Here is a 27,325-nt window from a genome sequence, read left to right as displayed (position 1 = left end):
TAGGTATAAGCTGTTAGAAAAAATAAGAAAATTAGGTAGAAAGTTACTGCACCAACTAAATAAAAAGCAAAAAGCAACCTGTTTTTCTTTTGCAAAATGCTGCAAAACCAAAATAAAATATGTGACGGTAATATTTTGTACTTGTTGCTTTCTGATCAAGCAACTTGATCATTTGTAAATTTGGGGTTGCCCGATTTTTTTTCCTGCGGTGGAAAAAAACTAAGTGGGAAGCAGAAAAGTTTGGATTATCGCTTTTGTCTCTTGTCACTAAGTAGGAGACTGATTTTGGCAAAACTCTGCATTTCAGCACCCTTATTGTAAATGCAAGGGTTAAGTAAGCTCAAATTTCAAGATTCCTACGGCACTAAAATTTATTCTCTCTCTCTCTGCCTCTGTCTCTACCTCTCTCACATAAACACACCTTAGCTTTCCTAATAACCATATTTTTATCCAAATATAAACCTGTTTGTTTCAGGTAATATAGAAATTTTCTGATTTTGCTACAACAGAAGTTGAAAAGTTCTGCTGAACATAAAAGCAAAGTAAGTACAAAAATACTAACTCAGGTGATACATAGGATTTTTTAAGACGATAACTTTCGGTTTCACAATACCTATGAAAGTTACAACTTTTCATTTACATTTTTCTTAAAGCTTAAGTGAGAATATAAATATGCCTTTTATTATATCACTCTGATATTATTCCAATAAATTCTGATTTTGCTTTTGCAGCATGAAAGTTATTTACTAAAAATGGGCACACTATAACATTCACCAACTGCTACCTTTCTTTTTTTGTTTGGACGATGATCTGAAGAAGTATGATCCATCTGGTCCTACCAAAACAATGTCACCGAAAAGAAACATCTGATTTCACCTTAAATTTTCTATTCCAATATGACAAAACATAAACCTTAATTTATACCTTTTTAAGAGTGAACAACCATAATTTTTCTGATTATTAGCCAAGGATTAATCAATGTGAAATATGAACAAATGGATACTTGATGGGTTAAGGAAAGTATCTTAACCCATGATAATTCTTAAAAAGTCAATATTTAATTCAGGGACACATCTGAGAAAAACACTTTTAAAAAGAATCAGTATTTCAGAATCACTGGTTCATCATATTCTAACACAATTCTCCATGCCCAACTCAGAACATGAGGGCAGCTCTGTTTCCTTTTGTCTGGCCTCAGGACCATAAAAGAAATGCCAGCGGTTGCCATGGTCTCCAATACTGATATGGCAACCCTGGGATGTTCAAATGCTTGACTGAGTTTTTCAGTTAAGTGAATGGCAAACACAATTGAAGATAAAAACTACTAGATGTTTTGTAATTAAATATTCTCATTACAAAACAATAAAACTTTGTTCCCCCAAATTTCCTAACACATAGTTTCTCAATCTACAGAAAAATACTTTACAAAAGTAGAAAACACTGTTTGATAGCATTCATAAACAGTCTGATGCTAACTGAAAGATAAGGTACCATTCCTAATATTCTAAATTAAGGATCCATTGTAGGAATTCCTAAGCTCTTTCTCTCCAGTGTTATACAACAAATAATATGCATGTGTTACAAGAAATCACCTTTTAAAATGTGTAAATGCCACCTAAAAATGTGTAAATGCCATAAAATGGATTTACAAATAAACTAGTAGTTTCAGTGATTTAAGTCAATGAATAAAAGTTACCATGAACATTTTAATAGGAAATTTTGAAATAACGCTCCTAAAAGGCAATTAGAGTAACATTTAATTTTTAAGAAAATCATATGTACTTTCAAGTATAGCTGTAAATAGTAATTATGCTCCTAAGCCTGAACTATCTCACCCAGAGCTCTAAAACCCTCAATAAAGTCACCATGATACTTAAGATAAAGTCTCTATTGAGGTCCATCACTTTTTCTAGGAAATGGTTCTCAACCTTGGCTGCACATTAGAAAATGAATGTTAAAAAACACTGCACGCCCTTCCCCACCCACGCTGCATAGCCCAGGATTCTAATGTAGTTGGTCTAGGATGCAGTCTGAGCATTGGGCTTTGTAAAAGCTCTCCAGGAAATTCTAATTTTTTTCATTCTAATTCCAAGGTTGGAAACTACTATTCCAAAATCAGTACAAAGGGCAACTCAACTACCACCTCCTAAGTTGAAATTGTTTTCTTTCCAAATTAAGAGTGTAAGTCACGGTCAAATAGTCTCTCTCTCTGAGACAATTAGAGTTAGGAACAAACTCGGCTTGACTGTACTGCCACTGATGGTGCTTCATGGACCAGATATACAAACCCAAACGGATGGAATTAGGTGAATTCAGTTAGCAAAGATGGAAATTCTTTATGCATTACTGTAGTGTTATTGAGCTGATACAGTGTTGTGAAAACTGCTATTTTACTTCTGGACCAGGTAGTTAAACTTTGGTTTCAGTGAACTTTGGATGATTATCATGTATCACTATAGGTTCATCAAATCTAACAGGTGTATTCCTCTGAAGGTGGCTGCTGACAGTGGAGGAGGCTAGGCTGTGGGGGTTTATGGAAAATCTTGGTACTCCTCAATTTTGCTGTGAACCTAAAACTGACCCCCAAAATGTCTTAATTTTAAAAAAAAAAAGGTTTCACTTAACTCTTGAATGAGTACAATGACCACTATAACAATACTCAGGTCTCAGCATTTATACCTAATTCTCATTTGCCTATATTGCTCTTTACACATAAGACAGCAATATTTGAAACAGCTAATATTCAGAAAATTGTTATTTTCTCTTTCTCTGAAAACAAAGTGCTGCTCAGAAAGCAAGGATTTGGTTATTAAAAAGAAAAAGTGTAACATAAAAGTGAAAGTGAAACTCACTCAGTAGTGTCCAACTCTTTGCGACCTCACGGACTATACACTCCGTGGAATTCTCTAGGCCAGAATACTGGGGTGGGTAGCCTTTCCCTTCTCCAGGGAATCCTCCCAACCCAGGGATCAAACCCAGGTCTCCTGCATTGCAGGCAGATTCTTTACCCGCTGAACCACGAGGGAAGCCAAACATAAAAGTAGCTGCCAAGTATTCCTCTAAGTAAAACAGTGGGTTATTGTTCATACTACTTTACAGTTATCGAAACTTTCAGCCATAGGAAAGGAGAACTCCTTGACCATTATTTTAGTGTTTAATTTCTGTACAGGAGAGGTGACTTAGCGGGAATCAGTAAGAAGCTAAGCTAAGCTAAGTCACTTCAGTCGTGTCTGACTCTGTGCAACCCCATAAACGGCAGACCACCAGGCTCCCCTGTCCCTGGGATTCTCCAGGCAAGAACACTGGAGTGGGTTGCCATTTCCAGTGAGTAATAATTACATGCTCTCAGGATGTAGGCAACTATAAGCAAGACTGACACATCAGTCTTTGAACAGATCACTTTTAAAAACAAACAAGGTCATTTTTACAAAACCACATTTTTTAAGAATTCATTTTATTGCCTGGTCCAACAAGTTGTTAAAATAGCTCATCCCCCAAGGAGAAAAAGAAAAAGCTTTAAAACTTTCAGATAACATAGGAAAATTGCTAAATTGTCTTTTTGAGCCACATGTGCTTGACATGGATGTGGCTGGATGTTGACTCTAACATTGCCCAACCTCCTGGTAATATACAGTCAAGAGACTTTTACTTACAGTTTTTAAAAATGTTTTTTCTTAAACTATGTATTTTTTCCAAGTAAATTACACCTTGTCAACGATGAGGATGGAAATAAGAGAAGTGGGTTTTAACCCTTTGGTGCCACCTGAATTTATAAGAACTCTCCTAGATTTCAAATGGGACAATTAAAGAGACTAATAATTCCAAACTAAGAACTGAAAGAAAAAGAAAGATAAGAACAAAATGGAAAATATGTGGGTCAATATCTATTAAGAAAAGCGGTATATTTGAGAACATTGAGTTGAGCACTGTGTAAAAAATACAGCAAAGTTTACAGTCAGTTATACAGAAATGAAGCATACAGATAACAGATTACTGATGCTCACTTTACCAGTATCTCCATAAGAAGAAAAAAGAAAAGCAAGAAAAAAACAAATATATCTTCCCACATGTTAACATCACAACAGCATTCAAACTTCAGGTAAAATGAAACTTGAGAGACTGCCTGTCATATTTATCTTTTACTACATCACCGCCCAACAATATAATAAATGTAGGTCATGACAATAAAGTATGACTAACTGGTAATTCTGTGAAACATTTTTCTGGTGACAGGATGACATTAAACAGCTGATTAGTTATGGTAAGTTGTCATATTCCAAATTTAGCTCATTTTAAGGAAAGTCACTTTTCGAGGAAGTTCAGCTGTTCAGAACACAGCAAAGAACCCACACTTAAATAAAATAAGCCCTCTGAGTGGAAGACAGAGATGTCATAATATCTAATGTTAATATTTGCACATTTTAATGCATAGACTCTCTATTCCCTACTTACAACCTATATGTAATACTCACAATATTTCCTATTTGTTTCTTACCCTACATATATCAAAAGCAAAGCTAGAAGCAGGCACGTTACCAACAAAGGACAGTTCACCTGAGTTTATTAAAACTGCTTGGGACCTAGCCACACAGGAATATACAACAGCTTCAAATACTCCTAAGGGAAAAGATCCTATATGGTTTGGTGTAAAGTTAAGGAATGGGCTTCCCTGGTGGCTCAGTGGTAAAAAATCCACCTGCCAATGCAGGAGACATGAGTTTCATCCCTGGATCAGGAAGATACCCTGGAGGAGGAAATGGCAACCCACTCCAGTATTCTTGCCTGGAGAATCCCATGGACAGAGAAGCCTGGCAGGCTACAGGCCATGGGGTCGCAAAGAGTCAGACACGACTGAGCAGCTAAACAACAATACCAGCAACAAAGGTAAGGAATGCAGTCTCTGAGCATCTCACAGTACACAAGCTGGAGTATACGCCTCCAGCTGACCCTCTGAGTCATGGACAAAGGATTACAGGAGCCACGCCCCAACAAAAGGGAATATCTAAGGCTTTTTACAAGCATTTCCCTTAAAAAAAGACTTTGACAAGCAGGCTAGCTGGAAAAAAATACATAAAATTTTCAATTCCCTGATAATGGCAGCCAAATGAAATGTTACCACCGTGAGATAAGAAAAGAAAGAAACTGTAGGAAAGAGAAATTAATATGTATTTCCTACTTATGTTGTCAGGGAGTTTATTGATGCAGAGCCTCTCACATGCTGGCTTTAAAATTTCTTGTATAATAATGAATAAATGACAGTTTAGGGTGATTAAAACTGCAGCAAAACTTAACCATTTTCCTTGAATAAATTAAAGAATATAGCTAGAAGAAGCAAATTTATCATAATTGTGCAGTTCACATTCATAGGACTTATAAAAAATATTTCTAGTGATAGCTGGGATGCAAACTCTAAAATATATGATGAAGATTACCTCTTGTTCCTGGCAAAGTATCACTGAGATGAGATGTATGACATCATTTGGAGGTAACAGTAAAATATTAAATTTGATGCATCTGAGAACCCATGACTAAAAGTTAACCTCCTATACCCTTCCTCACTACCATGATGGGTTCACTACCTCTATTTTTTCATATACACAATATTATATGTATATGAAGCAATATTATCATCATTTCTATTTTGCAGTTGAGGAAACTGGGACCAACAGATTAAATCATTTACTCAAAACAGCGGCCCTTTTGGTAGAAGTGCTATGATTCAGCCACGGATCACGTGGCCCCCCAAACCCATGCACTGCCTCTCTGAGAGAGATACTGAAGCAGTCATAACAGTGCATTATGGTGTCAGACTGAAAAGTGTTCTCATAAAAAAGACCAAGCTGCATGAAACTCCTGACAGGCTCTAGCCTGTGCTCGGTACATAAAAAACAGTGGTCATTACCATGAAACTCATGTTGCAGCATGCTAAATAATGCCCACACATCCCAGAGGAATCCATGTGCTACCCATGAAGGTGAGTGAATTCTTGAAAGATTTATTCAACTGGTTTAATCATCAGAGAGGAGAAATCTTAAAGGCATACACGGTGACACAATAAATGACATTACAAATCTCTCTTTTCATTTCATTTCAGTTCAGTTCAGTCGCTCAGTCGTGTCCGACTCTTTGCGACCCCATGAATCACATCACGCCAGGCCTCCCTGTCCATCACCATCTCCCGGAGTTCACTCCGACTCACGTCTATCGAGTCAGTGATCCCATCCAGCCATCTCATCCTCTGTCATCCCCTTTTCCTCCTTCCCCCAATCCCTCCCAGCATCAGAGTCTTTTCCAATGAGTCAACTCTTTGCATGGGGTGACCAAAGTACTAGAGTTTCCTTTACCAACATGTTAATTACAAAAGAAAAGTTAGAACTATGCAGTTTGGGAGGCTAAACAGTCCTAAAATTAACTAAATAAAGTTAGAGCTTCCACTGGAATTTTATTCCCAGTTGAATAAACTAGAAAAGGTTTGTTCAAAACCTGGACATGTTTCTATGCTGCCATTCATCCATGTAACCGTTCATCCCATTCACTCATTGCATTTACTGGAAACCTGTCAGAGAGAAGGTATAATGTACATGTGTGTCTTTGTGGACAGTGTGTTGAGAGGGAAAGGTGAGTATTAGCTACAAGGAGGAGTGAAATGTTACCTGCAACTTCAAGGAATTTAAAACCCTCTGACATCTAAGCCTAACACGCTGCTGAGTCTTCTTTCTTACTGATGATTGCTTCTTGCATTTGCCTGTTTCCATCATTCTATTTATGTCCTCTGTTTACCTATATGCTGCTCATTTTTGTCACACTATTACAAATTAACTGTTACTTTTTCTTACAGTCAAGATTTTTAAATTTATGTTATTTTGACAAATTACTTCACCTTAGAAAGGAGCCCCAGTTTGCTTTATATATAAAAAGGGGGAATGAAAATTTACTACTTAAAAGCTAAAGATGCAGTTCCTAGGTATGAAGACTCAATATTGTGAAAATGACTATACTACCAAATGCAATCTACAGATTCAATATGATCCCTATCAAATTACCAATGGCATTTTTCACAGAACTAGAGCAAAATGTTTCACAATTCATATGGAAACACAAAAGATCCCAAATAGCCAAAGCAGTCTTGAGAAAGAAGAACAGAGCTGGAGGAACCAATCCTCCTGACTTCAGATTATACTGCAAAGCTACAGTCATCATGACAGTATGGTACTGGTACAAAAACAGAAATATAGACCAATGGTACAAAATAGAAAGTCCAGAAATAAACCCATGTACCTATGGGTACTTTATTTTTGACAAAAGAGGCAAGAATATACAATGGGGCAAAGACAGCCTCTTCAATAAATGGTGCTGGGAAAACTGGACAGCAACATGTAAAAGAATGAAATTAGAACACCTCCTAACATAAAACACAAAGATAAACTCAAACTGGATTAAAGACCTAAATGTAAGACCAGATACTATAAAACTCTTAGAGGAAAACATAGGCAGAACACTAGATGACATAAATCAAAGCAAGATCCTCTATGACCCACCTCCTAGAGTAACGGAAATAAAAACAAAAGTAAACAAGTGGAACCTGATTAAACTTAAAAGCTTTGGCACAGCAAAGGAAACTATAAGCAAGACAATCCTCAGAATGAATAGCAAATGAAACAACTGATAAAGGATTAATTTCCAAAATATAGAAGCAGCTCATACAAGTCAATGACAGAAAAACAGCCCAATCAAAAAGTGGCAAGAAGATCTAAACAGATATTTCTCCAAAGAAGGCATACAGATGGCTAACAAACACACGAAAAGATGTTCAACATTGCTCATTATTAGAGAAATGCAAATCAAAACAACAATGAGATACCACCTCACACTGGTCAGAAGGGCCATCATCAAAAAGTCTACAAACAGTAAATGCTGGAGAGGGTATACAGAAAAGGGAATACTCTTGCACTGTTGGTGGGAATATAAATTGATACAGCCACTATGGAAGATGTATGGAGATTCCTTAAAAAACTAGGGATAAAATCACCATATGACCCAGCAATTCCACTCCTAGGCATATACCCTGAGGAAACCAAAATTCAGAGAGACCCATGCATCCCACTGTTCACTGAAGCACTGTCTACAATAGCTAGAACATGGAAGCAACCTAGATGTCCACTGAAAGATGAAAGGATAAAGAAGTTGTGGTACATATACACAATGGAATATTACTCAGCCATAAAAAGGAATGCATTTGAGACAGTTCTGATGAGGTGGATAAACCTAGAACTTATTATGCAGAGTGAAGCGAGTCAGAAAGTGAAAGACAAACATCGTATTCTAACACATATATACAGAATCCAGAAGAATGGTTCAGTTCAGTTGGTCAGTTGTGTCCGACTCTTTGCAACCCCATGAACTGCAGCATGCCAGACCTCCCTGTCCATCACCAACTCCCGGAGTCCACTCAAACCCATGTCCATTAAGTCAGTGATGCCAATCAACCATCTCATCCTCTGTTGTCCCCTTCTCCTCCTGCCCCCAATCTTTCACAAAGGTCTTCTCAAATGAGCCAGAAGAATGGTACTGAAGAACTTATTTACAGGGCAGCAATGGAGAAATAGAAACAGAGAACAGACATATGAACATGGGGAGAGAGGAGGAGAGGGTAAGAAAGAATATGTATGGAAAGAGTAACATGGAAAACTTACATTACCATATATAAAATAGACAGCCAACGGGAATTTGCTGTATGGCTCAAGAAACTCAAACAGGGGTCTGTATCACCCTAAAGGGGTGAGATGGGGAGGGAGATGGAAGGGAAGATCAAAAGGGAGCAGATATATGTATACCTATGGCTGATTCATGTTGAGGTTTGACAGAAAACAACAAAATTCTGTAAATCAATTGTCCTTCAAAAAATATTAAAAAAAAAAAAGCTAAAGACTCAATCCTTGAGCAATGATTTCATGAAATTGCAACCAATACAAAATATTAACATTTGAAAGTGAGTCTTAATTTTTATTCCTTATTCCTGTCTTCAGTTCAGTTCAGTTGCTCAGTCGTGTCTGACTTTTTGCAACCCCATGAACCACAACACACCAGGCCTCCCTGTCCATCACCAACTCCTGGAGTCTACCTAAAACCATGTCCATTGAGTCGGTGATGCCATCCAACCATCTCATCCTCTGTTGTCCCCTTCTCCTCCTGCCCTCAATCTTTCCCAACATCAGGCTGTTTTCAAATAAGTCAGCTCTTCACATCAAGTGGCCAAAGTATTGGAGTTTCAGCTTCAACATCAGTCCTTGCAATGAACACCCAGGACTGATCTCCTTTAGGATGGACTGGTTGGATCTCTTGCAGTCCAAGGGACTCTCAAGAGCCTTCTCCAACATCACAGTTCAAAAGCATCAAGTCTTCGGCACTCAGCTTTCTTTATAGTCCAACTCACATCCATACATGACTACTGGAAAAACTATAACTTTGACTAGATGGACCTTTGTTGACAAAGTAATGTCTCTGCTTTTTAATAGGCTGTCTATGTTGGTCATAACTTTCCTTCCAAGGAGTAAGCGTCTTTTAATCTCATGGCTGCAATCACCATTTGCAGTGATTCTTCTGTCTTAGCTCTCTGAAAATAGACCTTTGAATCTATAGTATTTGTGAAAAGCTTAATACTCTTTCTCCTTAACAAAAATCTTTGGGTTATTATTTATATATCTGACTTATCTACATTATTTAGGTCTCTGATTCATCTATTCCTATCCATATACATTGAATCCATCCTGACCTGCTACCAGAGTGATTCAAGACAAATAGGACATCTTAATTCTCCCCCTCACCCCCACCTCCATTAAAGCACTTCACTGACCAGTCATTTTTTAAACAATGTCCAGATGTCAGCACATTGTTTTTTTCTAATGTAGTCTATGTTTGTTTTTCTGATCTTTCCTGATGTACCACCTTGAACCCTCCAGTTAGTATTCAACTGTTTACAACTCATTGATGCACTATATTTATTCTACAGGTATTAACTGAGCATAAGTTATATATTAGCCGCTGAGCTAAACTTAGGGAATCCTGAAGCAAAGAAGGCAAAGGTGGCCCATATTCATGGAGCTTAGGGTCTACTTTTAAAAGGGTTAATACAACTGTTTAAGGCACCCTCTAGCCCCACAAATGCCTGAAGAATTTCAGAGTTTAACCTCTCCATGAAATTCCTCCTGCTCACCCCACTCACATAGAAGAGTTGACCCCACTGCACCACCATATGTACCTCGTTGCCATCCAAGCTTATTCAGCACTTTATAACATCGCATGCACAGGTCTACCTCACCAAAACAGTGCCCAACCAATGACCATCTCTTATTCATCTTTGAAATGAATCAAATGACATGTAAACAGAGACTGTGAACATCACAGCCAGGCACACAGAAACAAATAAGTATCTGTCTTGAAATGAAAGACTGAAGGAATTATTTTTGCAAAAAAGAAAAAAAGTTTTTCCCTTTTCAGTTTCTTTAAGTCATGCTCTAGAGTGCAAGTTTCATAAAGTCAAGGGACCTTATTACTGGCCCTGTTTGGGGCACATATATTACTGGCCCTGTTCTGGGCACATATTAATCACAAAATAAATATTTGTTGAATATATTCTCTAGATCTACAACTCATAATAACTAGGGCATGGTAAGAATGTCACAATATTGTACTCAAGAGAACTGAAACCAAAGCTAATCAGATTGACAAGGTCATAGGAAAATGTATATGGTATAAAATCCATTTTATGGATGTGTCATTTGAGTTGTAAAGTCTAGTCACTGGATATACAGAAAGAGAAAGAATCACAAAATCTTGGAATGAGTCATTTTTACCACAGCCAAAATTCTGTAGCTCTGAATGACATAAAAAGAAAAGAATTTCAACTTGAGAAAATGCTATTGGTTCCTACAGTTGATAACAACGATAGCAAATATATACAGAGTTTTCTGCTTGCCAGGCACTGTACTAAGCATTTTACATGTAGCAGCTCATTAAATTCTTATATCAAGCCTATGAGATATTCCCATTATACAGATAAGCAAAATGAGGGACACATAGGTAAAGTAATTCATTCAGGATCACTCATCTAATAAATGGTAGAACTGGATTTCAACCAGGATGACTGGCTCCAGAGTCTTTGCTCTTCACCCCAATACTAGTCTCATTCTTAATGGGTATATAGTAATAAAAGGCCACACAGATCCCATAAAAGCAAATGTCTTCCTAAACACATGTGATATGTCTCAGGAGTCCTCAACTTCTTTGTAGTATTGAATTCTGTTTTATATTTGAAGTTAAAAAAAAAGTTATTTATAGCTGGGACAACAGAATGAAGACAATGGAAGTTAGAGAAAGATCACTAAGAAATTACATACAGGCTATTGGTCAAACTATAATATTACCCAAAAAGTTCAAGAGCTGTAAGGAGGAAGTCCCGCTGTCAACCCATGATCAACAGAATCAGTCATGAAGATCAACAAACACATCATGCATCATTAGTTGGGGAAATCTACTTAGGTACTTAGGTTTCCATAGAAAAGTCTCCATAGAAAACACTGAATACATTTCATCTGTAGTTCTAAATTGTATGACAGCCCATAGAGATTACGGCTTTGGTAGATTCCACAAAAATTATTTTTAGAATAATCCTTATGCATTTATCTCTATTTCATTCCCAATAATATAAACAAGTCATAGGTTCGAACTGTGGCTTTGAATATGTCATTTGCAAAAGTAGTCAGAAATGTATTTATACCCCATTAAATATACGAACATACCATAAAGAGCCTTTGCACTTGTTCGTGAACTGTGATCTCTGTCCATGGAAAAGGTGGCTGATGATCCGTAGCCACTGTAATAAAATAATAAAAAAATAAAAAAAGGTAAGTGTGATGAGTTAAAGTCCAAACGAAGCAATAAAAAGTCAAAACTACAAATGCAAATTCCAGTGTACCACAATCACCATGTGTTTTCAGAAAAGTATATAGAGTTAATACAGCTGGTTCTGTCCAGAAATAGGCTATTGGATACTGATCCAATATAGATTCTCTCAAATGCCAAGTCAGAACCACAGCCAAGGGACTTCCCTGGTGGTCCAGTGGTTAAGACTTTGCATTCAAAATGCAGAGGGTACAGCTTTGATCCCTGGTAGAGGAGCTAAGATCCCACATGCCTTGTGAACAACAAAAAAAAGACCAAAACATAAAAACAGAAGCAGTATTGTAAAGACTCAGGAAAAAAAAAAAAAAAAAAAAAAACCAAAAACCAGCCATGGAGATTCAATAAGGTTGAAGCTAGCATAGAAAAATTTAAGTTTACCATACTAAATTGAGTTTTGAGTGATCCAATTATAAAAAGTTCTCAGTCATTCAAACTATAGCAAAATAGACACTATTGTTTTCACAAATGCCTAAAGAGAAGTTAACAAAAATAACACTTTATCATTAAATCTGACTAAGCTATACCCTACTTCCAATTTACTGTTATGTGAAGTAAACATTACTTAACTTTTTAAAATTTACTCAGTAAACATTTATTAAGCCCTTGGAAGAAAAGTTATGACCAACCTAGACAGCATATTCAAAAGCAGAGACATTAGTTTGCCGACTAAGGTCCGTCTAGTCAAGGCTATGGTTTTTCCTGTGGTCATGTAGGGATGTGAGAGTTGGACTGTGAAGAAGGCTGAGTGCTGAAGAATTGATGCATTTGAACTGTGGTGTTGGAGAAGACTCTTGAGAGTCCCTTGGACTCCAAAGAGATCCAACCAGTCCATTCTGAAGGAGATCAACCCTGAGATTTCTTTGGAAGGAATGATGCTAAAGCTGAAGCTCCAGTACTTTGGCCACCTCATGCGAACAGTTGACTCATTGGAAAAGATTCTGATGCTGGGAGGGATTGGGGGCAGTAGGAGAAGGGGACGACAGAGGATGAGATGGCTGGATGGCATCACTGACTTGATGGACATGAGTCTGAGTGAACTCCGGGAGTTGTTGATGGACAGGGAGGCTTGGCGTGCTGCGATTCATGGGGTCGCAAAGAGTTGGACATGACTGAGCGACTGAACTGAACTGAACTGAAAATCTAGAAACTCAATATTCAGAAAACTAAGACTATGGCATCTGGTCCCATTACTTCATGGCAAATAGATGGGGAAACAGGGACAGACTTTATTTTTTCAGGCTCCAAAATCACTGCAGATGGTAACTGCAGCCATGAAATTAAAGGACGCTTGCTCCTTGGAAGAAAAGTTATGACCAACCTAGATAGCATATTCAAAAGCAGAGATATCACTTTACCAACAAAGGTCCATCTAGTCAAAACTATGGTTTTTCCAGCAGTCATGTATGGATATGAGAGTTGGACTGTAAAGAAAGCTGAGCACTGAAGAACTGATGCTTTTGAACTGTGGTGTTGAAGAAGACTCTTAAGAGTCCCTTGGACTGCAAGGAGATCCAACCAGTCAATCCTAAAGGAAAACCGTCCTGAATATTTATTGGAAGGACTGATGTTGAAGCTGAAATTCCAATACTTTTGCCATCTCATGTGAAAAAAATGACTCATATGAAAAGACCCTGATGTTGGGAAAGATTGAGGGCAAGAGGAGAAAGGGATGACAGAGGATGAGATGGTTGGATGGCATCACCAACTCAATGGACATGAGTTTGAGTAAACTCCGAGAGTTGGTGATGGACAGGGAGGCCTGGCATGTTGCAGTCCATGGGTTGCAAAGAGTCAGACACAACTGAGCGACTGAACGGAACTGAACTGAAAATCTAGATAAATGAGGAGTAAGGTGGGTGGTTTCCCTGGTGGCTCAGTGGTAAAGAATCTGCCTGCCAATGCAGAAAACAAAGGTTTGATCCCTGTGTTGGGAAGATCCTTAGAAGAAGGAAATGGTAACTCATGCTAACATTCTTGCCTGGAGAATCTCATGAACAGAAGATCCTGGTGGGCTGCAGTCCATGGGATCACAAAAGAGTCAGACAGGACTTAGTAACTAAACAACAACAAAGGTGGGGGTAGGGGGGTAGGGAGTGTATTGTTAATACAAGAAAAATGGTTACTATAGAATGTGATATCTGGATAAAACTAATAGATAAAACATCAAAAAAAGGACTAAGTTTCTATAAGTATGCTCAAGAAGACTTGACTGGCATTTAAGCAGAATCTAAAAGAATGGAAGGCAGCTCCAGAAGCAGGTGACAATTAAGTGAGGAAAAAGCATGTAGATCTTGCTCAAGAACAAGCATGGCTGCTGAAGGGATAAGCATCTAATGGGATGTGCTTGGCAGAGATGAATGGCTCAAAAAGCAGGGAAGGCAAATGGAGAGCTTAAGAATTAAATTTCTAATCTCTTTACACAGGGAAGTAACATGATCCAAACTACTTTTTAAGAAAGATAATCCAGGAATTAATGGCAAGGTAACCAGATGGAAAGACTGAAGGCAAAATGAGAAGAGTGTGGCAGAGGATGAGATGGTTGGATAGCATCACTGATTCAATGGATATGGATTTGAGCAAACTCTGGGAGATAGTGAAGGACAGGGAGGCCTGGTGTGCTGCAGTCCATGGGGTGGTCAAGAGTCAGACATGACTTAGCACTGAACAAAACCAGATGGAAAGGGGCTGTAAAAATTCATGCAGAAGATAAAGCCCACAAATAAAGTTAGAAGAGAAGGAATAGTTTGGGATAGAAATAAGAATTCCTTAATAGAAGAAATTACAATAAATTTATGATTAAATGGATATTTATTATAAGAAAAAGGAAAAAATGAAGCTGTGGTAAAACTTTCTGACTTGAATAAACTCATGGACAAGATAAAGATGACACTTGACATACTCCCCTGGTGTCTCTTACTGACCAACACTAAAGGTATTGGCAATCATCTTTGTAAAAAGAAAAGATGAAGCAATGTGAACAGGCTAGACCTGAAAAATGTGAATAACCGAGCTATGAAAGACAGTGAACTCTAAATCAGAATGACTAATATAAAATAGCAACAGTATTAACCACAATATAAAAGGCAATGGCCACTTGAGTTGGTGTACTGATTTCAAATTATATCTAAAGCCACAGGAACTGGCCTTTTAAAAAATTTTACACAATGGTAAATATCTTGAGAGACTGGACTAGATGACATTTAACTTTCCTCAAATGCAAATATTTTACAAATAACAAAAATTGAATGCTCCAGAGAAAGTGAAAGTTATGAAATAGAGTACATATTCAACTATGGAAAGCATTAATACATAAAATACCAGAACAAAATGTCTTCAATTAGATCATTGTCATTGGGGTTGATTGCTTAATCATCTTTTTTCTTATAAGACACAGTAAACTTTTAATATTAACATATCTTAGTGTTACAAAGAAATTATATATTGAGGAATGAACTACATAAATAAGTGAAACCAATCTTTTTGCTGAAAGTACAAAACAATTAAAACCACCAAAACAAATTAAAATAAGCAAAAAATTAAATATAAAATGTCCAACTTACTTCATTTGAGATGGATTCATTCCAAAACCACTGGGATGACTGGAAATATGACCATTCATCGTGATTCTAACACTTGTGTTCTGAAAAGAGAAAGGTTCATGGATTGAAGGCAGTAAAAAGGTTAAGACATCTCAGCTTTAAAGTTATTCATTCACTAAAATACGTGTCACTTCCAGGATGACGCTACAAATATAAATATCTCCACCCTTTGAGAGCTCAGGCACCAGAATTACATATGGACATACAAACAAAGATTAAATTGCCATTTAAAAATTGTTTTCCTAATATTTATTTACTTATTTAGCTGCCCCGGGTCTTAGCTGCACCATGTGGGATCTTCGGTTGCAGCACATGGGATCTAGTTCCCTGATCAGGGATCAAATCCCAGGTGAGTAAAAGAAAAATTGTAAATATAGTTCTGAACCCTCAAACTAGATAAACATAATTCTATATTTTACTCAATTTTATGAAATGTTATTTTAATATTTCATTATGAAAGTAATATAAAATCATTAAATTTTAAAAAAAAAACTTGAAAAATACAGAAAAGCACAAAATACAAAATAGACTGCAGGGAAAAGTATCACCCAACCCTATCATTTAAAGATAAATGTTTACCAGTCCTGTCAGTTTCTTCCAGTCTTTTTTTCTGTATCTAGCTTTTCCTTCTTCCTTCCTTCTTTCCTTCCTTCCATTTTCTTTATTCATTCTTTCAAAGCATATCTGACTACATCCTATCCATACACTTGGATATATCTTTTTTTCCAGAAGGTATTCATTTATACATTCATTTTACTTTTCACAAGAAAAGCAACTTTTTCTGATAGATAGAGTGCCTGATGAACTATGGAATGAGGTTCGTGACATTGTACAGGAGACAGGGATCAAGACCATCCCCATGGAAAAGAAATGCAAAAAACCAAAATGGCAGTCTGGGGAAGCCTTACAAATAGCTGTGAAAAGAAGAGAGGCGAAAAGCAAAGGAGAAAAAGAAAGATATAAGCATCTGAATGCAGAGTTCCAAAGAATAGCAAGAAGAGATAAGAAAGCCTTCTTCAGTGATCAATGCAAACAAATAGAGGAAAACAACAGAATGGGAAAGACTAGAGATCTCTTGAAGAAAATTAGAGATACCAAGGGAACATTTCATGCAAAGATGGGCTCCATAAAGGACAGAAATGGTATGGACCTAACAGAAGCAGAAGATATTAAGAAGAGGTGGCAAGAATACACAGAAGAACTGTACAAAAAAGATCTTCACGACCCAGATAATCATGATGATGTGATCACTAATGTAGAGCCAGACATCTTGGAATGTGAAGTCAAGTGGGCCTTAGGAAGCATCACTACAAACAAAGCTAGTGGAAGTGATGGAATTCCAGTTGAGCTGTTTTAAATCCTGAAAGATTATGCTGTCAAAGTGCTGCACTCAATATGCCAGCAAATTGGGAAAACTCAGCAGTGGCCACAGGACTGGAAAAGGTCAGTTTTCATTCCAATTCCAAAGAAAGACAATGCAAAAGAATGCTCAAACTACCACACAATTGCACTCATCTCACATGCTAGTAAAGTAATGCTCAAAATTCTCCAAGACAGGCTTCAGCAATACATGAACCGTGAACTCCCTGATGTTCAAGCTGGTTTTAGAAAAGGCAGAGGAACCAGAGATCAAATTGCCAGCACCCACTGGATCATCGAAAAAGTAAGGGAGTGCCAGAAAAACATCTATTTCTGCTTTCTTGACTATGCCAAAGCCTTTGACTGTGTGGATCACAATAAACTGTGGAAAATTCTGAAAGAGAGGGGAATAACAGACCACCTAACCTGCCTCTTGAGAAATCTGTATGCAGGTCAGGAAGCAACAGTTAGAACTGGACATGGAACAACAGACTGGTTCCAAATAGGAAAAGGAGTAAGTCAAGGCTGTATATTGCTACCCTGCTTATTTAACTTCTATGCAGAGTACATCATGAGAAACGCTGGCCTGGAAGAAACACAAGCTGGAATCAAGATTGCTGGGAGAAATCTCAATAACCTCAGATATGCAGATGACACCACCATTATGGCAGAAAGTGAAGAGGAACTAAAAAGTCTCTTGATGAAAGTAAAAGAGGAGAGTGAAAAAGTTGGCTTAAAGCTCAACATTCAGAAAATGAAGATCATGGCATCTGGTCCCATCACTTCATGGGAAATAGATGGGGAAACAGTGGAAACAGTGTCAGACTTTTTTTGGGGGGCTCCCAAATCACTGCAGATGGTGACTGCAGCCATGAAATTAAAAGACACTTACTCCTTGGAAGAAAAGTTATGACCAACCTAGATAGCATATTCAAAAGCAGAGATATTACTTTGCCGACTAAGGTCCGTCTAGTCAAGGCTATGGTTTTTCCTGTGGTCATGTATGGATGTGAGAGTTGGACTGTGAAGAAAGCTGAGTGCCAAAGAATTAATACTTTTGAACTGTGGTGTTGGAGAAGACTCTTGAGAGTCCCTTGGACTGCAAAGACATCCAACCAGTCCATTCTGAAGGAGATCAGCCCTGGGATTTCTTTGGAAGGAATGATGCTAAAACTGAAGCTCCAGTACTTTGGCCACCTCATGAGAAGAGCTGACTCATTGGAAAAGACTCTGATGCTGGGAGGGATTGGGGGCAGGAGGAGAAGGGGACGACAGAGGATGAGATGGCTGGATGGCATCATGGACTCAATGGACGTGAGTCTGAGTGAACTCCGGGAGATGGTGATGGACAGGGAGGCCTGGCGTGCTGCGATTCATGGGGTCGCAAAAGTCGGACACGACCGAGCGACTGAACTGAACTGAATTTCTCTTCAGAAACCCTTTTTAATCTGCTTCATAAACTGAACAAATTTCCTTCAAATAAGATGAGTGCAAATAAGTAAAACTTCCTTATTGCCATATCAATAGCCTTTTCTTTTTCTCCTAGACAGTATTCCTACACCTGAGTTATTTCTATTCACCCCCTAAATACTTGGCCCTTCCTGGTTTCTGTGGCACTAAACTATTTTGATCCTGTCTTACATGTCTGACTTTTGTATACATTACATTACTATGTTGCTTCAATAACTGAGAGGTAGGTGGGACGTATCCCAGCTTTATTATGAGACAAAGGCAAGAATAGAAACATTAACAACTATTGTGTCAGTTACATGTCAGGTACTATGATGAATACTGGGACTCCTAAGGAGATCAGAAGAGACATAGTCCTAGCTTTGGGCCAATAGTCTAATAGGAAAAACATATACTTAGTAAATAAATATAATATTTTAAGTTGTTGTTACTATTACAAAGGGAAAATTCAGGCCCAAATGTGGGGGGTGTTGGGGGGGCAGTATATGATTTATTGGAACTTAAACAGGGGGGGCACAGAAAGTCTATAATAATATTGAAGACCTAGTAACTTCAAATTAACTCCTTCCCATTCTTCAGATCTCAGTTCAATCACCATGTCCTTGGGGAAGCATTTACTGACTTCTGTGAATAGATAAAAGCCCACCATCAGATACACTCAGCACTATACACAATTTTTCAAAGTATTTACTACAGTTGTAATTTCTCATTTGTTTAAATTAATTCCTGATTCTTCATTAGACTTTATGCTCCATGAGGGCAAGGACTTATCTGATGACTGCTGTCTAGTCTCTTAAGCATTAAGAATGGTACCAGGAACAGGCTGGGTGTTCATAAGATATTAATTCAAAGGAAGAAGGATGGACTGGAAGTCTACATCCTACTCTTCAAAGAGTTTACTGTATTCTTACGGAGATAAAACCAATCCATATGAAACACACAGTAAATAGGTCCCAAGGTATAAGGCTCTATTTTAAATCTATTTAAAGGTTCTGAGATAGGAAAAGCAAGGCAAATGCCATAATTTTTGGAAGGGTTGGAACTTGACCTAGGTTTTAAAGAATGGATAAGACTTATAAAGGTCCTCAAAACACTCAAGTTTAATTCAACATTTTCTGAGAGTCTTGTCCATATTTATTCACAGCTTAGAAGCAAATTTCTAAATTAAAGAACAAAGAAATATTGACCTTTAACCAACGTAAATAGTGCACCCATAAGATTATATTTATACTAATTACTGTTTCTGTTTTTATTATTGTTGTTGATTTTCCTTTGATTTATACTTAGATACAATCAGTGCACAGAGGTAAACCAGTTCTCTAGAGAAAAACAGAACCCTGATTTGTAATACTTCCTGATTTGCATTGTATAAATATGTATTGTATAACCCACTATGGCTCATTCCAAGCTAGCAATGGTTTAACAGCAGCTTACGAAATCCTGAATATTTCACAGTTGGTTCTCACAAGCCTATAGGATCAAGAGAGAGCATACCACTGTTACATTCTAGAATCTGGGCCAGGACAGAGGCCTGAGATAACATTATGGTGTCTCTGTGGTGTGTGTGTGTGGTGTGTGTGTGCGTGTGCGTGTGTGTGTTTAGTCGCTCAGTAGTGTCCAGTTCTTAGTAACCCTATGCCTGTAGCCCACCAGGCTCCTCTGTCCATGGGATTTCCCAGGCAACAAAACTGGAGCAGATTGCCATTTCCTCCTCCAGAGGATCTTCTGGACCCAGGGATCAAACCTGTGTCTCCTGCATCTCCTTCACTGTAGGTGGATTCTTTACTGCTGAGCCACCAGGGAGCTAAAGGTTAGGACAGAGGCTTTCACAAAAGCCTAGAACTTTAACACCATTTCTGGCACTAACTAGCCTAAGCAAGTCAATTAAGCCTCTGCCTCTATTTTTTCATCAGTAAAATAGAGGCAATTTGGTCTCTCTAGCTCACACGGCTAACAAAAGATCAAATGAGATAGATGTACAAGTTTCTCCTAAAGGTAAAAAAAAAAAAAATACTCTTTTAAAACAAGCTGGTTTATTTAATACTCAAATTAAACCCCCAGGGTTTGTAGTGATTTTTATCTAGTTTGCATTTTAAAACCACAGCAGGTGGTTTTAGTGAAAAGCGATAGCCACAGCTCATCTTTTTCATGTTTAATTCTTCATGACAGTCAAATAAATGCGTGGTTTGTGTTTTGTTTTAAAATAGTGATTTGTCAGAATGAGACACTTGAAAAAGGAATAGAAAATGTTGATTTGCTAAACTGAATTTTAAATATAGAAACTTTCCTCTTTAGCAACCAGAGTGTCATTTGTCACAGATGCTCATGTAGCATTGTGGAGGCTTTTAGATATTTAAACAAAGCAATACAGGGCACTCTTTGCAAAGGAAACAATTACAAATGTTTGTTTTCCTTTAGGTTTTTGAAACATATATCCTATTTATACCTATATGGATCATATATATGCTGACTCCTCAGTTGCTTCAGTTATATCCAACTCTTTGCAACCCCACGGACTATAGCCCACCAGCCTCCTCTGCCCATGGAATTCTCCAGACAAGAATACTGGAATGGGAAGTCATGTCCTCCTCTAGGGAATCTTCCTGACCCAGGGACTGAACCTGCATTTCCTGCATTGAAGGCAGATTCTTTACCGCTGAGCCACTGGGGAAACCATATACTTATATATATACTTTCACGCATTAGAGAAGGAAATGGCAACCCACTCCAGTGGTCTTGCCTGGAGAATCCCAGGGATGGGGGAGCCTGGTGGGCTGCCGTCTCTGGGGTCGCACAGAGTCAGACATGACTGAAGCAACTTAGCAGCAGCAGCAGCATGTCATACACATACATGCATACAAATATATATATATACACACACACACACACATATATACCATATGTAGATATATATCTCTACTTAAGTGGGCATTATGAAGCACTACTGCTAATAAAGCTAGTGGATGTGATAAGATTCCAGCAGAACTATTCAAATCCCTAAAGGATGATGCCATCAAGGTTTTGCATTCATTATGTCAGCAAATCTGGAAGACCCAGCAGTGGCCACAGGACTGAAAAAGGTCTATCCTCATCCCAATTCCCAAAAATAGTACCAAAAAAATATGCTAACCATTGGACAAATGCACTCATCTCCCATGCTAGTAAGGTCATGCTTAAAATCTTTCATGCTAGGCTTCAGGCTTCACTATTATGCAAACCAGGAACTTCCACATGTCCAAGAAAAGGTAGAGGAACTAGAGATCAAATTGCCAACATTCACTGGATTATAGAGAAAGTAAAGGAATTTCAGAAAAACATCTATCTCTGTTTCATCAGCTACACTCAAGCCTTTGACTATGTGGATCATGACAAACTGTGGAAAGCTCTTGAGAGAGATGGGAATACTAGACCATCTTACTGCCTCCTGAGAAACTTGTATGCAGATCAGAACAAAAGTTAGAACCCTTCATGGAACAACAGACTGGTTTAAGATTCAGAAAGCAGTATGACAGGGCTGTCTGCTGTCACCCTGTTTGTTTAACCTATGCACTGAGCACATCATGAGAAACGCCAGGCTGGATGAGTTACAAGCTAGAATCAAGACAGGCAGAAGAAACATCAACAACCTCAGATATGTGGATTACACCACTCTAATGGCAGAAAGTGAAGAGGAACTAAAGTGCCTCTTAATGAGGGTGAAGAAGGAGAGTGAAAGAGCTGGCTTAAGATTAATATTAAAAACCTAAGATTGTGGCATCTGGCCCCATTACTGCATGACAAATAGAAGGGGAAACGGTGGAAGTAGTGACAAACTTCCTCTTCTTGGGCTCCAAAATCACTGCAGATGGTGACTGCAGCCATGAAATTAAAAGATGACTGCTTCTTGGCAGGAAGGCAATGACAAACTTAGACAGTGCGTAGAAAACAGAGACATTACTCTGCCGACAAAGGTCCGTACAGTCAAGTCTATGGTCTTCCCAGGGGTCACATACAGTTGTGAGAGCTGGGCCATAAACAAGGCAGAATACCAAAGAATTGATGCTTTCAACCTGTGGTGCTGGGGAAGGCTCCTGAAAGTCCCTTGGGCAGCAAGAAGATCAAACCAGTCAATCTTAAGGGAGGTTAACCCTGAACACTCACTGGAAGGACTGATGCTGAAGCTGAAGTTCCAGTATTTTGGTCATCTGAGGCGAACAGATGACTCATTGGAAAATTCATGATGCAGGGAAAGATTGAGGACAGAAGAAGAGGGCATGAGAGGATGAGATGGCTGGACGGCATCACTGATGCGATGAACCTGAACTTGGGCAAACTCCAGGATAGGAGGCGAGACAGGGAGGCCTGGTGTGCTGCAGTCCATGGGGCTACAAAGAGTCAGACATGACTGGGTGACTGAACAACAACAACAATATATGCATATGTGTGTCTGTGTATATATATATGTATATTCATATATGTAGAGATATATCTACATATAGGAACAGATATATAATATAGAAGAATCATCAACTCTTACTGAGAAATTATATACTTTTACCTTTGTTAACTCTTAGACAAAACAACTCAAAAACTGAGACAAAGTTTTTCTTCACTGCTCCTAAGGGCGGAAAAATTCAGTTAACTCTACTATACATTAACCACTTAATTCTACTAAAAGTGTACACTAAAATCTTCATTACAGCCTCCAACAAATTTGAAATAGCATCAATTTTCTTATGGAAACACTTTTTGTAAGTCATAGTGACTATAATTTTCCCCTCATGTTCTCCAGAAAATAGCATTCCTTAGCAATTACAAAGATAAGGAGGATAAATTTAAGATCTAAGGTAAGCGTACCAAAACTGTTCAACAAAGAAATTTTCAAAGGAAAGCAAATAACATGTATGAAAGTCACTGTAAGAAGAAATAAATAAGGCTATAATAAGGCTAAACTAGCAAGATAAACTTGTATCAGAAAGCTTAAGATTCCAAATATAAATAAAATAATAATTTATATTCCCTTTTCTTTTCGATTTACAAAGTGATGAATGAGTCTGTAGGCATTATTCAATGTTAGTATCCCACTACACAATCTAGCTACTATACAACCAGCAGCCTCTCTGTATATTAAGCTGTTCTGAAATGACGTGTGCCCTAAGAAAAATGTCACAGATTTTTGTTTACTTGTTTAAGTTTTTGTTAGTCTGTGTGTGACAGAGTACCTATCTTGAAGCAACTGTATTTCAACTTTAACTTCATTTAATTTTTGTCTCTTGATCTAAGTGATAACCAAACTGTGGGGTGAGGACGGTGATTATCATCATCATGTAGGGTTTTAAGTAAAACACCATTCAAATTTAATTTCTACCAATACTGTGTGACACAGTCTATTAGTGATTGTGCTTACAGTATAAAAAAGACCAAAAAGTATAATTTCAACCATCTCAATCATCACATATTCTCACTCCTTCTGTGTCTTCTAGAGCAATCACTTTTCAATACATCTTACCAGTATTGTCACCTGTAGAAAAGTCATCATCTATTTCTCTATGTCATTGGTCAACCTTTTAGGAATAGAGAAATTTGGTGTGTGAAAAAACTTAGGAAACAAATAACACTAAACTGTTATTTTTTTAAAAAAATGATGATGATGATGACAATAGTAGCTAACACTTGTTAAAGTATCACAATATTTTCTAAGCTATATGGAAGCACAGTGTTTTCTCAAGGCCAATCTCCAGGTAGAAAGAATAATTCTGTGCCTTAAAGGCACAATACATTGCAATCATTTAAAATAATTATCTTGATTCTTTTTCTTTATAATTCTCAGAAAATTCTTAGGCTGTTTATAAGTTAGGTCATAATTTGGGAGGAAATCTATGCTCAATTCAGCATATCACTGGCTTAACAACTAGATGAAAAAAAATACTTGTTACTAAAACTTAACAAGCAACTAACAAGAAACATTCTAGTCATAATTATATGTTTAGTACTTAATAGACTTCTTAGGAAGGCCTAGCACAGAGAAGAGCCACATATACCTTATTAGTACTATCTGAGTATTTCCCTCTAACTCTTATTGCTATGATGATATCATCAGTGTATATACACCTCTTTGATATGATATATGAGAAATGACTAACATTTCAGTTCAAAACATTAATACTATACTGATACTATAATGCTCCAGAGGAGCAACCTCATGTCCAAGGAGCAGTGGCTGCGCGAGTGCAGGAGGGCCGAGAGGAACCACTCCACGTTCAAGGTCAGGAGGGGCGGCAGTGAGGAGATACCCCTCATCCAAGGTAAGGAGCAGCGGGTGTGCTTTGCTGGAGCAGCCATGAAGAGATACCCCATGTCCAAGGTAAGAGAAACCCAAGTAAGACAGTAGGTGTTGTGAGAGGGCATCAGAGGGCAGACACACTGAAATCATAATCACAGAAAACTAGCCAATCTAATCACAAGGACCACAGCCTGGTCTAACTCAGTGAAACTAAGCCATGCCCTGTGGGGCCACCCAAGATGGGCAGGTCATGGTGGAGAGGTCTGACAGAATGTGGTCCACTGGAGAAGGGAATGGCAAACCACTTCAGTATTCTTGCCTTGAGAACCCCATGAACAATATGAAAAGGCAAAATGAGAGGATACTGAAAGAGGAACTACCCAGGTTGGTAGGTGCCCAATATGCTACTGGAGATCAGTGGAGAAATAACTCCAGAAAGAATGAAGGGATGGAGCAAAAGCAAAAACAATACCCCCCTGTGGATGTGACTGGTGATAGAAGCAAGGTCCGATGCTGTAAAGAGCAATATTGCATAGGAACCTGGAATGTTAGATCCATGAATCAAGGCAAACTGAAGTGGTCAAACAGGAGATGACAAGAGTGAACACTGACATTCTAGGAATCAGCAAACTAAAATGGACTGGAATGGGTGAATTTAACTCAGATGACCATTATACCTACTACTGCAGGCAGGAATCCTTTAGAAGAAATGGAGTAGCCATTATGGTCAACAAAAGAGTCCAAAATGCAGTACTTGGATGCAATCTCAAAAACGACAGCATGATCTCTGTTCATTTCCAAGGCAAATCATTCAATATCACAGTAATCCAAGTCTATGAGCTGACCAGTAATGCTGAAGAAGCTGAAGTTGAACAGTTCTATGAAGACCTACAAGAACTTCTAGAACTAACACCCAAAAGAGACGTCCTTTTCATTACTGGGGACTGGAATGCCAAAGTGGGAAGTCAAGAAATAACTGGAGTAATGGCCAAACTTGGCCTTGGAATGCGGAATGAAGCTGGGGAAAGACTAATAAGAGTTTTGCCAAGAAAAGGCACTGGTCATAGCAAACACCCTCTTCCAACAACACAAGAGAAGACTCTACACATGGACATCACCAGATGGTCAATACTGAAATCAGACTGATTATATTCTTTGCAGCCAAAGATGGAGTAGCTCTGTACAGTCAGCAAAAAAAAAAAAAAAAAAAAAAAGACCGGGAGTTGACTGTGGCTCAGATCATGAACTACTTATTGCCAAATTCAGACTGAAATTGAAGAAAGTAGGAAAGACCACTAGACCATTCAGATATGACCTAAATGAAACCCCTTAGGATTATACAGTGGAAGTGACAAATACATTCAGGGGATTAGATCTGATAGACAGTGCCTGAAGAACTATGGACAGAGGGTCATGATATTGTACAGGAGGCAGTGATCAAGACCATCCCCAAGAAAAAGAAATGCAAAAAGGAAAAATGGTTGTCTGAGGAGGCCTTACAAATAGCTGAGAAAAGAAGAGAAGCTAAAGGCAAAGGAGAAAAGGAAAGATATACCCATTTGAATGCAGAGTTCCAAAGAATAGCAAGGAGAGATAAGAAAGCTTTCCTCAAAGATCAATGCCAAGAAATAGAGGAAAACAATAGAATGGGAAAGACTAGAGACCTCTTCAAGAAAATTAGAGATACCAAGGGAATATTTCATGCAAAGATGGGCACAAAAAAGGACAGAAATGGTATGGAGCTAACAGAAGTAGAAGATATTAAGAAGAAGTGACAAGATATACAGAAGAACTATACAAGAAAGATCTTCATGACCCAGATAACCACAATGGTGTGATCGCTCACCTAGAGCCAGACATCACAGAATGTAAACTCAAGTGGGCCTTAGGAAGCATCACTGTGAACAAATCTAGAGGAGGTGATGGAATTCCAGTTGAGCTGTTTCAAATTCTAAAAGATGATGCTGTGAAAGTGCTGCACTCAATATGCCAGCAAATTTGGAAAACTCAGCAGTGGCCACAGGACTGGAAAAGGTCAGTTTTCCTTCCAATCCCAAATAAAGGCAATGACAAAGAATGTTCAAACTACCACACAACTGCACTCATCTCTCATGCTAGCAAAGTAATGCTCAAAATTCTCCAAGCCAGGCTTCAACAGTATGTGAATTGTGAACTTTCAGATGTTCAAGCTGGATTTAGAAAAGGCAGAGGAATGAGAAATCAAATGGCCAACATCCACTGGCACATAGAAAAAAAGAGAGTTCCAGAAAAACATCTATTTCTGCTTTATTGACTATGCCAAAGCGTTTGACTGTGTGGACCACAACAAACTGGAAAATTATTCAAGACATGGGAATACCAGACCACCTGACCTGCCTCCTCATAAATGTGTATACAGGTCAAGAAGCAACAGTCAGAATTGGACATGGAACAACAGACCGGTTCCAAATCGGGAAAGGAATACGTCAAGGCTGTATATTGTCACCGTGCTTATTTAACTTCCAGAGTACATCATGCGAAATGCTGAAGCACAAGGTGGAATCAAGATTGTCAGGAGAAATATCAATAACCTCAGATATGCAGATGACACCATCCTTATGGCAGAAAGCGAAGAAGAACTAAAAAGCTTCTTGATGAAAGTGAAAGAGGAGAGTGAAAAAGTTGGTTTAAAACT

The 27,325-nt window shown here is 38.2% G+C and overlaps 1 protein-coding gene across 20 annotated transcripts in view; it reads right to left on the bottom strand.

The window, feature by feature from the left end:
* Positions 1-27,325, bottom strand: part of EPS8 (epidermal growth factor receptor pathway substrate 8) — a 213,212-nt gene that overhangs the window by 62,399 nt on the left and 123,488 nt on the right. For 14 of the 20 annotated variants that reach the window (XM_060413377.1, XM_060413375.1, XM_060413366.1 and 11 more), the window contains 3 exons: positions 15,522-15,601; positions 11,799-11,872; positions 785-835 (listed from right to left, as the gene is read on the bottom strand). In XM_060413377.1, coding sequence (XP_060269360.1) covers positions 785-835; positions 11,799-11,872; positions 15,522-15,580 — 184 coding nt within the window. In that variant the 5' untranslated portion in view covers positions 15,581-15,601. Of the gene's footprint in view, positions 1-784; positions 836-11,798; positions 11,873-15,521; positions 15,705-27,325 lie in introns of all 20 variants that reach the window. The other 6 variants (XM_060413379.1, XM_060413367.1, XM_042247482.2 and 3 more) reach the window with 2 other exon arrangements.

This window comes from Ovis aries, chromosome 3 (genome assembly GCF_016772045.2).
Source record: "Ovis aries strain OAR_USU_Benz2616 breed Rambouillet chromosome 3, ARS-UI_Ramb_v3.0, whole genome shotgun sequence".
In the NCBI taxonomy this organism is placed as follows: Eukaryota; Metazoa; Chordata; class Mammalia; order Artiodactyla; family Bovidae; genus Ovis; species Ovis aries.
This window is presented reverse-complemented; position numbering and strand designations above follow the sequence as displayed.